General features: G+C 39.8%; 1 protein-coding gene across 1 annotated transcript in view; it reads left to right on the top strand.

The window, feature by feature from the left end:
• LOC124777665 (leucine-rich repeat-containing protein 15) overlaps window positions 1–8,298 on the top strand; it is an 83,672-nt gene extending 75,374 nt beyond the window's left edge. The window contains exon 7 of the mRNA XM_047253149.1: window positions 7,771–8,298. Within this exon, the coding sequence (XP_047109105.1) occupies window positions 7,771–8,298 (528 nt within the window). The remainder of the gene's footprint in view (window positions 1–7,770) is intronic.
• The last annotated feature ends 4,327 nt before the right edge of the window (window positions 8,299–12,625 follow it).

Raw genomic sequence — 12,625 nt, 5'->3', positions numbered from 1 at the left:
AACATTACAAAAGTGAAGTATCTAACTAGCCCTTTTACCAAAACGGTTTACGTACATTCTGGAGTTACTCAACAATTACAAATTACCAGCCAACTCATCTATACTAACGCGCTGGCAAAAACAGAAATCATAATTATTTAACATCTTTACTTTGCTTGCATGAAGACTTGTGCTTCCATGTTCAACAATACTGACATACCTACATTAATGTAAAACTAGGTGGCTTCACACAGCACACCACAAAAACTGCCTAGTCCATCGACTTACGCTCACAGATTGCTACCTACAACTGTGCGCCAAGCACTCTCTTACTCCAACACTATAATAATCTCATACCAGAAGCAGTATCTCTGGGTCTGCGATCTTACACAGTCAGCTATACAAAGCCTATCAAAAACATACATAGTTTATAAAATCATATTCGGGTGCCACATACAAATGTGCCCCAGTAGACTCCTTTCAGAGGATTGTACGAGGGCTATTCGGAAAGCAAGGAACGATCGCTAGCAAAATATAAACCACAATGAAAATCCGTTGAAGCTTTACACAGATGTGTTGGTCAGTGCCTGTTGTACGCCCGTAGATTGAATCACGTCGCTTTTCTCAGTTCCGAGCTCACAGTGAACGCTTAAATATGCCTAGAAAATCTGACTCCCGCCAGTTATGGATGTCTTCCGAGAGATTTCTCCTGATTGCATGCAACTCTACATAACGTGTCATCCAGTTCCTTCTTCATGACAGTTCTCGCCCGCACACTGCACGGGAAATGGGGACTTACTGCAGCGTGTTCGATGGGAAGTGTTTGATCAGCCACCATACAGCCTCTCATTTTCTTCTCAGCTCAAATGAATCACTGACTATGAAGACAGCAGTTTGGCACAGACAACGACCTGCAGCTCAGCTAGAAATTATCGGAAAACACAGGAGTCTGCATAGACATACGCGGTACAGGATAATAGAATCTCTTGTAAGTGAAGGCGGTTGACTTTATAACTGAGCTTTGTGTGAGTGTCATCATGAGACGTTCAAGGAAGAGTTTTCAACGTTTCACAGTGCATGCCTGCTGCTGGAATTTTTACTTTTGACAGTGCCTAATGACATAGCAACTTAACTCTCGTAATACGAATTGGCTGGGGTATATTTTATGCCAAACCCGAAAAAATAGCACTCTAGTCTAGTACCTTATATTTTAAAATTTTGAAAAATATATTTATTGTTTTTAATGAATTCTTCAACCAAATTCAATAAATGTTTTAAATACTTCAGTTAATCTTATCGCAAAAGTTTGAGTCTTAGTAGTAGATGTGACTTTTCACAATGAATGCCGTATTCAGTATCTTCAAATTCTGGGCCCTACTTACACATCAATAGCTATTTAAAAAAATATAGTGCAAGTAAAAATCAACAACAATTAACGAAATTTGTATTTCAATTTTTTTCATCATGGAATCCCCCCACCCTCCCTAAATAGTACACATTATTGAAAATACTTTGGTTCTGCTAAGAGTGTGCTATAAGATATTTTCAGTTTCTGGACCCCACTTGCACATCTGTACCTCTTTAACAAGTATTTTGTTAGTTAAGTCAGTAGCAATTAACAAAATTTGTTTCATTTTATATATTTTTTAGTGCAAGCATAAAGTATCCCCCCCCCCCCAAACACCGCCTTTTGGTAGCAGATTTTAGGGAAAATGCATTGGTATAGCTAGTGTTAAGATATGTAACAGTACAGGACAGTACAGATGATTCCCATGGTTGTTAGTATGTGCAATGTTGCAATGTAATGATCGCTAATAAAGTTTTCTACAGGTGGGAAGCCGATAAATATTTCGAAATAATCTGTTTTTGTGCCAACAGCTGTACAGTTTTATTTATTCCGTATCGGTTATGGTACTGGCTACCATCGTCACAGAAGATACTGCAAGGTACAAAACAAAATAGCACAAGTATGTGAATTTCTACAATCTTACAACATGAAAGTAGGTGCAAAAATGTTTGAAGCATCGGATACTTACGTAATGTACATCAATTGGTCAAAAAGACATTTCTGCCAACTATAGAAATATCAAGTATAACATGTGACGAATTGTCACAATAATTGCTTCTCTGGATTTCCACTGTAGTAGATCCTCACAATCGAAGTGTGATAACATGTAGATACTTGATCTTAACATCAAATATCCCCCACCTATTTCGTCAATACAAAGGGTGAACAAAAATGTCACACTTGGCGGTCCGCATCCGATTCCTCATCCCAGTTCAAGACAAAAGCGGTGCTGGGTTCATAAAATGGAAATCTTTCAGAAATTATTGAAGACTAGAAAGATGAAATAGGTCATTGGGAAAAAAAACGTTGATAGACTACACACTATTTTACTTTATTTACTATTCGTCTGCCCATTAAAAGTTGTTAACTAATTTTTTTCTGCGTGATTTGAGTTCCTCAATGATACACCGCACTCATGCCAGGTTATTTAACATGCAACAATTTTTCTCGGTACGATTGTTTTACTACAGCTATTTCATCTAGACCGCGGGACCTCTACGGTTGCAGGTTCGAATCCTGCCTCGGGCTTGGATGTGTGTGATGTCCTTAGGTTAGTTAGGTTTAAGTAGTTCTAAGTTCTAGGAGACTGATGACCTCAGATGTTAAGTCCCATAGTGCTCAGAGCCATTATTTTATATAGACCCACAGTTTTCTACTGAACTTAAATCTGAGGATTTTCTCTGGACATGGTCTACATGAATGTTCACCTAATTGCCCCGTTATCATTCGTTAATGGCTTCTGTTAATGAAGAAATATTTCTCGAACTGCAGTATTTAAGAATAATTCGACAATTCAGTTGCACATGCAATATAACATGGTGCTAGGCCATACAAACTTCAGCTGACCAACAAAGTCAACACCCACAAACAGGGCAGTTGAGACAATATCTTCTGCAGCAAAAATATGTAAGGAAACCATAACAGAGACTGTTAAAAGATCAGCGAAGTCAGGGTTCCGATAAATAGGTCAAAAAGGGGAATATCAAAATCCTGCCGGTGTAATTGGAGAAGAACATGCAGAACGCTTAAAATATGGGTAGAAAGTAATAAAAAATAATAACAAAGATACGTTAGTCATCACCTTAGTACTTCCAAAGCTAAAAGACAATAATAAAGGAGGGAAATTTCTAAAAAAGTAATATTGAAAATACTAAAAATAATGGTAGAAAGAGCCAGGGGAATGAGTATGTGGAATGTTCTGTCAATAATAAATTTAAGAGGGAACAATGTCCTAGCACATACTTTCATTAAAAAGGCAGAAGCAGTTAGAGAGTCTCTATGTTCAATTATGCAAAAGTTATGGTTCCCATCTATGTTTCCACAACCATTCCATGAAAGACATATGTAGCACAGTTCATGCGCCTCTCACCTTCCGGCCACTTGGTCGGTTTTTCCACTGCTCTGAATTAGGCTATCAGAGCTGTGCAGCATACAGAGGCTGTGTAAACACTCGCTTCCTGAGATAAGATACACTTCCCAGTTAACAAGTTTGGCTCTATTGATCGACAAATATGTACATGTGTGGTTCTCACTTAAAAATATCATGCAAGCATTTCTGTAATGAAGAGGGCATGCTTGTGTGAACTGTACTGATTTAGAAAACTGGTGCTACCTTGCGTCGTAGGTTATTGCCAGACAGCATACATGCGAGAGTATTATCCGAATTCTGTCAAATTTTTGAAAGTACACTATTGCTCTAGAGTAGTCACACATTTATGTGGAAACAATTTATTTAGTGTGTCACAGTCAGGATTCCAGAAAGGTTGCTTGACAGAGAAGCAGTTTATACAATCGTTCATCAAATAGTACAAGCCTTAAATAATAATAATATATCGCCTGTTGATATTTTTTGATATCTCGCCAAAGCCTTCGGTTGTGTAAACAGAAAAACTATGGTTTTATAGAACTCATGGCATTTCACACGTCACTTGACAAACAGAATGCAAAAGATTATGCTGAATAATTCAGACAATGTCGGAAAGGTAGAAAAGTTTAGTGACTGGGATAAAAATTACAAAGGGAGTCCCACAGGGTTCAATTTTGGTTCCACTTCTATTCATTATATATGTGAATGACCTTCCATTTTAACAGGCAAAAAACAAAAATGTTACTTTTTGCAGATGATACTAGTGTTATAATAAATCTCATCAGAGAGAAAGCAACAGTAGAGTTAGTAAATGATATTTTCCAAAGAATTATTAAATGATTCTCTGAAAATGGACTCTCCTTAAATTTTGAAAAAAAAAAACACACTATATTCAGTTCTGTATAACAAAGAGAGACATACCAGCAATAAAATGATATAGTACATGAGCAGTTGGCAGTATAAAGGGTAGACTGCTCCAAAATTTTGGAAGTACATATTGCTATAAACTTGGACTGGAAGGATCATATTGTTGAGCTTCTCAAACAATTAAGTGCAGCTACTTTTGTTCTTTGTATAACTGTTAATCATGAAAGTAAATACATATTTTAGCTAATGAAATTCGTCATAAATGAATGGTCCATCACAATTTGAGAAAAACCATGTGACACATACCTACAACATTAGAGGGAAAGGTGATCTTTATTATCTATTGTTAAAGCTTAAAACTGGTATGAAGTTTAAAAAACTAGTTTTTAAGTGTATTTGCATGAATAGGAATAAAATGATTGCCTTTCATTAATGTTAACACTAATCATGTGTATATATCCTGTAAACTGACTCCTTCCACATCATTTCGATAAAATAATCGTTTAAATGACCTATAGAGCTTGTTAACTACTGACTACTACTACTAAAGCTTGTAAAAATTGTAGCGGTTAGAAGGTGTAAGCTTTGTGGGACGGTTTTTTATATCGGTATCTACCTCCGAGCATAAGTCGTTAACGCGGTTGCTCTCCGTTTGGACATTGCCGGTTAGAGTCCTGAAAATAGAAATTAGAGCTACACACTTGAGAAATGTTCTAGGATATGTTAAACGAGTGTTTCGTAAACAACGTCGTTTGTGAGCAGATCGCATTTTCCCGGTGACCTACTAATGAATCGAAACCTGTCACCTGCTTTACCTACGACTGCGCCTATGTGATCATCCCATATCATGTCCCTATAATTTGTTACACCCAGGTGTTGATGATTTCTTGTAGAGAGGACGAAGTACGTTTTCTTTGTTGGGGACTCACTGCCAAACGTAGAAGTAACGTCTGGTATACCCCAGGGAAGTGCATTGGGACCCTTGCCGTTCATGTTGTATATTAATGACATGGCAGACAATATTTTTAGTTACTTCAGACATTTTGTGGATCGTGTGTTGTATGGGTTGGCTTATTTCGGTTATGGATCACTGATACTGTAATCATAGGATACTACTTTTCTACATTTTGTGAAATGTATAATTTTACATTTCTGCATACTTGACGCAAGCAGCCCATCTTTACAGTGCATCGAATTTTTTCAAGGTAATACTGATCATTTTTGCAGTTTTTTTCAGATAGTCCTTCATTGTCTGCCTTGTCAGTAATATACAACATGAACAACAAGGATCCCAATACGCTTCCCTAGGGCGCACGTGAAGTTACTTCTACCTCTGGCAATGACTCCCCAACCAAAAAAACGTGCTTCGTCCTTCCTACCAAGAAATCCCCAGTCCTATTACTACATATGAACCGGTGACTACAGAACTACAAGTCAGGAATTGCAATAAACTAAGAAACAACTTAATTCCTTCAGAATGCCTAAAGGAAGGAGTAGCCGCTGACCTTGCCTATGGCGCCATTTGAACATCAGTGTATAGGAAAATTAGCGCTATCCAGAACGACAGTTTCATAGCATTTACAGGCATCTGGCGTGGGTGGTGGTCTTTGCGGTTTAAATTACTTCTTCAGTTTTCCACACTAAAGCTAACCTGATGAATGAAAATATTGTGACCACCATCAACCGCGAGAGTGAATGGCGCCACGTTGCGGGCACCTAATATAATATATATTGACGTGGGAAAAAATCACAGCACCAAAAAATAAGTAATGTAGGGCAATTAAATTTCAGGAATACATTTGTCTAGGTAACATATTTAATTGATTAACATTGCAATATCACAGGTTAATGTAAGGCCGAGATAAGCCATTGCAAATGTGAAATACCGATGCATTAATAATAATCAGTGTAACAGCCGAGAATGTTGAATGCAAGCATCCAAACGTGCATCCGTTGCGTTGTACAGATGACTGATGTCAGTTTGTGGGATGGAGTCCCATGCCTGTTGCACTTGGTCGGTCAATACAGGGACGGTTAATGCTGGTTGTGGATGACGCTGGCGTAGTCGTCCGATGATGTCCTATACGTGCTCGATTGAAGACAGATCTGGTGATCGAGCATGTTGGGTCACAACAGCGGTATGTGGGCGAGCGTTACGCTGTTGGAAAACACCTCCTGGAATGCTGTTCACGAAATGGCAAAAAATGATTCACATGGCTCTGAGCACTATGGGACTTAACTGCAGAGGTCATCAGTCCCCTAGAACTTAGAACTACTTAAATCTAACTAACCTAAGGACATCACACACATCCATGCCCGAGGCAGGATTCGAACCTGCGATCGTAGCGGTCGCGCGGTTCCAGACTGCAGCGCCTAGAACCGATCGGCCACCCCGGCCGGCTCACGAATGGCAGCACAACAGGTCGAATCACCAGACTGACGTACAAATTTGCAGTCAGAGTGAATGTGATAACAAAAAGAGTGCTCCTGCTGTCATATGAAATCGCACCTGACTATAACTCCAGTTGTAGGTACAATATGTCCAACACGCAGACACGTTGGTTGCAGGCTCTCAGCTGGTTTCCTTCTAACCAACACACGGCCATCACTGACACCATGGCAGAACCAGCTTTCATCAGAAAACACAACAGACCTCTACCCCGCTTTCCAATGACCTCTCGCTTGACACTACCGAGAAGTTACAGATGACGGTTGTTTGGGGCCAGTGGAATGGACGCTACAGAGCGTCTGGCTCGGAACTGCCATTGAAGTAACTGCGTTATCCTGATAGTGGCGCTATTAGCTTCACTCCTGTGCGACTATCGCTAAATTTTCATGGATATCATCTTTCAGATGTAGAAAACGCCTGCCACCTGTCAAAATGTTCAAATGTGTGTGAAATCTTACGGGACTTAACTGCTAAGGTCATCAGTCCCTAAGCTTACACACTACTTTACCTAAATTATCGTAAGGACAAACACACACACCCATGCCCGAGGGAGGACTCGAACCTCCGCCGGGAGCAGCCGCACAGTCCGTGACTGCAGCGCCTAGGACCGCTCGGCTAATCCCGCGTGGCTGCCACCTTTCATTTATGATTTTATTCCGTCGTATGTTTACAGACAGACGTTAATAAGTTTCTTTTTTTCAGATATATCTTTTTCTTGCTTTGCCAAATTGCATTTTATATCTTCTCTACTACGGTCATCATCAGTTATATTGCTGCTCGAATACTAAAATTGATCGACAACATTCCATTACCCCTTTTTTTTACTTTTGTTTATATTTATCTTATAGCCTGTTTTCACGACACTGGCAATTTCTTTCAACTGCTCTTCCCAGTCCTTTCCCAAAAATTTAATATCGTCGACAAACATCAATTCCTTCTCCCTGCACTTTAAACCCATTTCCCTATATCTCCGTGGTTTCCATTACCGCTTGGAAAAAAATATAAACACATAAATGAAACAACTACGTTTCCATTGTGCAGGAGCTGGAGGCGATCGCCCGGTCTCGTTCACATTTGTCTTCGCCCCCGCGGCAACGCCGTACTGAGAGCCAGCTAACGGAGCCGCCGACGTATGAGGAGGCGTTGCTGATGGCGCGATCTGTGGAGGAACTGGCCGAGAGGAATGCCGCAGCTGCGCAGGCGCAGACGATGACGCACGTACCGAGGCGGCCTAGCAGCAGCAGCAGCAGCGGCAGCAGTGGGGACAGCCTCAACCTCAGTGGCGACGACGACGGCCAATATGCCAGAGCTGCTGGCTGGAGCGAGCCGTCGGGTCGCCGTCACCGAGAAGATAGTGAAGGCTCTCTCTCGGCTAGTGACAGTGCTGGTGACGTCTATAGACACTCAGAGGATCCCTCCGCGAAGCGCGGACCTATCCCGGGAAGCCCTGGAAGCAGCTCCAGTAGTTCCGCACACAGCTTCGTTGCCACCGCCGGTACCAGTTCTGATGACGAGGCTAAGGCCACTCGGTCATCCGCTGCAAGGGCACTGAACCACAGACGCTCTTAGCTTCGAAAATAGCTGTATGCCTCTGCTAGAGCTACAATACAGTGAGAACTTTGGCGGACATATATATTGGTGATAAATCGCTCGTCATTGCCGGAAAGAAAATTATCTCAGGTGCACATCAAAAATACGTAGCCAGTTTTTTTCCTCACTTGCTCAGAAGATTCAACGACGCAAAACAGCAAACTCTTTGTTCAGCTTCTTCGAATTTTCTGAGTAACTCGCGTGAAATCCAGGCGATCTCACAATCGCTCAACATCAGTTATTGGGCTGTGGGTCCCGTGTAGCAACAGTGCAAGAAGCCTGTTTCGACTACCTACCTAGTCCCCTATTCAGTACAAAAGCGGGTGGCATCGGATGAAGCCAAGAAACTGGCTTAATCTCGTTTGAATCATAGAATTGATTCTCGAAATGTCACCTACTCACTTTAGTGCAGAGTGTATGAAAAGCGCCGTAGCACGGAATGTAATTGTCTTCGTCTATTATAGCGAAGTTCACTACTTTTTTGTGGACATGGACATCGGGAGAAATTTATTCAGAAGGGGGGCGGGGGCGGTGGTCAATCCTCTAAAATAGCCATTTATGACACAAATGAGTTGATCAGTTTGGAGACGTGGCAGTCCAAAAGAGCTAAATCTTATAGACCTAGACGACTGAAAAACTTATTATACACAAGAGAACTTATAGCTCAGTATGTGAATAAAAACTCTGTACTCCACATGCCGGAGGCGGGGAGATGGGGCAAGTGACCCCCGCCCCCTTCCACACCGCTCCCCCCCCCCCCCCTCTCGCCATGGCCTTGCGGACACCATTGCGGCAAGGCCTGTGGGCTACACTGTAGCAGAACAACATCGTTGATCCAGGGCCTAACAAAGGACTTATTTTGTTTTAAAATAGATAGTTTTCACATGCAATTAACGATTAAGATGGACCATAAGAATATTCAGTATTGTATTGTCTGAAGGACGCAAGCAAACCATGACAATTTTAATGTGCTCTCCGGACATCTTCACCTTCATTTAATAAGGTTTCATGTAACGATTACGTGTGTTATTCACTTCATTGGCATTACTGAGAACTGCTAAAGACGGGAACAACGCAGAAGTCTGAAATGATCTGCACACTGCGAAGTATAATAATACTACTAAAGCATAGAATGATACTAATATCAAGATCAAAAATGTAATTATACCGGGAAACAGGTTTTGCTCTTCATCCGCAATGCACCTAAGAAAAGTAATTGTGTAAATAACATTACAACTCTCTCAGTTATTTTTCATCCCGGTTTTAACGTGATGAATGTAACATTTGTTATTTAGACATGTGATTCATGACAGAATTAATCAGTTTCTATGTATCATGACTCTGAAAAACTTTATTACGTACAAATTTCAAAGAATAAAGTGCAAGATATGCTACATCAACGTGTTGACATGAAAACGCCTTGTGAGTAATCGCTAACATAAAAAAATAAAATTTTGAAAAACATCTGTACCTGTACCATATTAAAAAAGATATTTGCTAGTTACAGCTGTTTACTGTGCAATGAGTGGATGTCCAGCAGTTGTCATAGGCATAAGGGAGTGTGTTGTAGTATGAAGCACATTCATGAAATGTTATTTGGGCTAAAATATGAGATTGATACTGCATAATTTTTAAAAAATCGGAGATAGTACAAAAATGTTTAGTGAGTTACAATGCTGGAGCACTGACAATAACGAATGTGACATTAAAATTTCAACTTTCTATAAAGTTTTACTTAGATTCTTTAGAATTTAGTTTTGCAGCTTAAAACAAATTGCTGCTTCTACTGTCAACAATGTTTCTGAATAACATCTGAATGCAATGGAGATCCAAATTGGCTGCGGTATTGTTATAAAAGATACACATTTCCAGAGCCAGTACATCCATGGGAGAAACGTTGTATGCCGTAAGTTAAGCATTTCTCTCTCTGAGTATATACGTGTGGAAAAAGATCTAACTTTCTTCATTTAATTTCTTTCCCATCAGCCATCGTGCAGAATTTCAATTTGGACATATGCATCAAAGTATTTGCCAGTGACTTTATTTTCGTACAAGTTTTTTTTTATACCCACTTGGAGTTTTAGTTTTTCAAATGCCAAGTATTGTACGTTAAATATGGCAAAGTGCCTGAAATATGGCGTGAAAGTAGGCGTCATGCCGTGCCACAGGAGAGTCTTGTCACCACAATATTTCGCGTGCACGTTCAATGGCTTCGTCGCCTCACAACCAGATTGTCACAATCCAGCGTAACTTACACCTCAGGTTATGTTGCAGAACAATGTATACCACAGCTTGGATTGGTGCGGGAGAAATAGATCAAGGCACTATTCGTTATCCATGACGCCATGTAGTTGTTGCAGGATTTGTGTTAATGTGTGTCACTCAGTGTTGCATCCACATGAGATGTGCTTTAATGCCATTAAAGCGGGTAATGTCAGAATTATCTTATAATCTTGCGTAACATGTAGCACTACAGTTTTTGTTCTGGCATATCCATAATAAAACAAGAGCTACCGTATGTGCCGGGAAACTGTGATGGTTTTTACGTTTATCTTTTCGTTACCTCTCATATTCTGTAACATTTAAGTGTAGACAGACTTGACAGAGATGAAAAATTTTTTATAACTGCTTGGAAAGATTTTTGAACTCACGTAACACGTAAGTTAGGCTGATTCTACAATCTGAATTAAAAATGAACCATCATTAAACTCCTATATTCTGTTTCAACAAAAAATTTTGAATTGAAATGTTAATATACTGTTGTCCTTATTGTACCCCCTTCGCCAACTTACAACGAAACTGTCACCATCGATCATGACCTAGACCTTGGGCTGCATTGCAGATCAGTCAACACAACCAAGATTTCAGAGAGGTAGGGGATCCAGTATGTAACTTTAGCCATTGTCTACAAGCAGTGTTGTCCTCATCATTCATGAAAATGGCAAGATTGGACTGAGCAAAAGTTGGGAATTTGTACGGGCGCTGATAACCACGCAGCTGAGTGCCCCACAGACCAAACGTCATCATCCAAAATGACAGTAGACGAAGTGACTGAAGGCAGTAACCATGAAGGTGTTTGCCGTTTACACTCACTCTCACCAACCAGCACAATGAGTGTCAATTTGAACTGTGCATATAGTACGGAGAATATAGGGTCTGTAGCTAACATACAAGTTAATTGGCCCCTAGATTGTCAACATTACTTTTCAGTAACATTATGCAATGTTGTTTAAGTACACTTTAAACAGCTCAATAAAAATATGCAGTACTGGTTCGAAATTTTAGATGCTCAAGGTGCTGCTGTGGGAATTGATCAACCAGAAGGAAGAAATGTGTAAAGAGGGTCAGAAATTCACAAATTGAAGTTGAATGAGTTAAATGATTATCAATATAATAATTGATTACCATTAATATCAAAAGGATAGATTTCTACTGATTGTATAGAGGAGAAGTTGGAGACGCAGACAGGCACGACAAAAAGGCTGCTAAACATGTGAGCTTTAGCCCAAAAGGCCTTCTTCTAAAGTAGCCAACACACAGTTCATGGCTTGTAGGAAATAAACTAATGCTAAATCACAGTAAGACACAGTTTTTACCATTTCTAACACACAATTCAACAAAACCTGACGTTTTAATTTCACAAAATGGGCATATGATTTTAGTGAAACTGAAAAGTTCAAATTCCTAAGTGTTCAGATAGATAGTAAACTGTCATGGAAAGTCCACGTTCTGGATCTTGTTCAAAGACTTAATTCTACTAATTTTCCTATTCGAATGGTATCTGAAGTAAGTGATCGTTCGACACAAAAATTAATCTGTTTTGCTTATTTTCATTCACGTATGTCATATGGTATTGTATTTTGGGGTAACTCTTCCCATTCCTAAAGGATATTTTTGGCTCAGAAATGGGCAGTAAGTGGTGCAAGTTCACGAACCTTATGTTGGCATCTGTTCACTAGTTTGGATGTTTTGCATTGCCCTCTCAATAAATGTATTCTTTATTGTCATTTCTTGTTAACAATAACAGCTTATTCCCAAGAATTAGCAGTTTCCACTCAGTTAATACTCAGCAGAAATCCAATCTGCATTTGTATCACACCTCCTTAACTCTTGTGCAGAAAGATGTGCAATATACTGCTGCATCGATTTTCAATAAACTACCACAAGAATTCAAAAATCTTAGCAGTAACCCTTGCACTTTGAAATTGAAACTGAAGAGTTTCCTCGTGGGTCACTTATTCTATTGTTTTGAGGAGTTCCTTGAAAAATTAAGCTGATTCTTATATTGTTGATTGTGTTTTCTTCA

The sequence above is a fragment of the Schistocerca piceifrons genome, chromosome 1 (genome assembly GCF_021461385.2).
Source record: "Schistocerca piceifrons isolate TAMUIC-IGC-003096 chromosome 1, iqSchPice1.1, whole genome shotgun sequence".
Classification (NCBI taxonomy): Eukaryota; Metazoa; Arthropoda; class Insecta; order Orthoptera; family Acrididae; genus Schistocerca; species Schistocerca piceifrons.
Note: the sequence above shows the minus strand (reverse complement) of the source record. Positions and strands in the feature narration are given on the sequence as shown.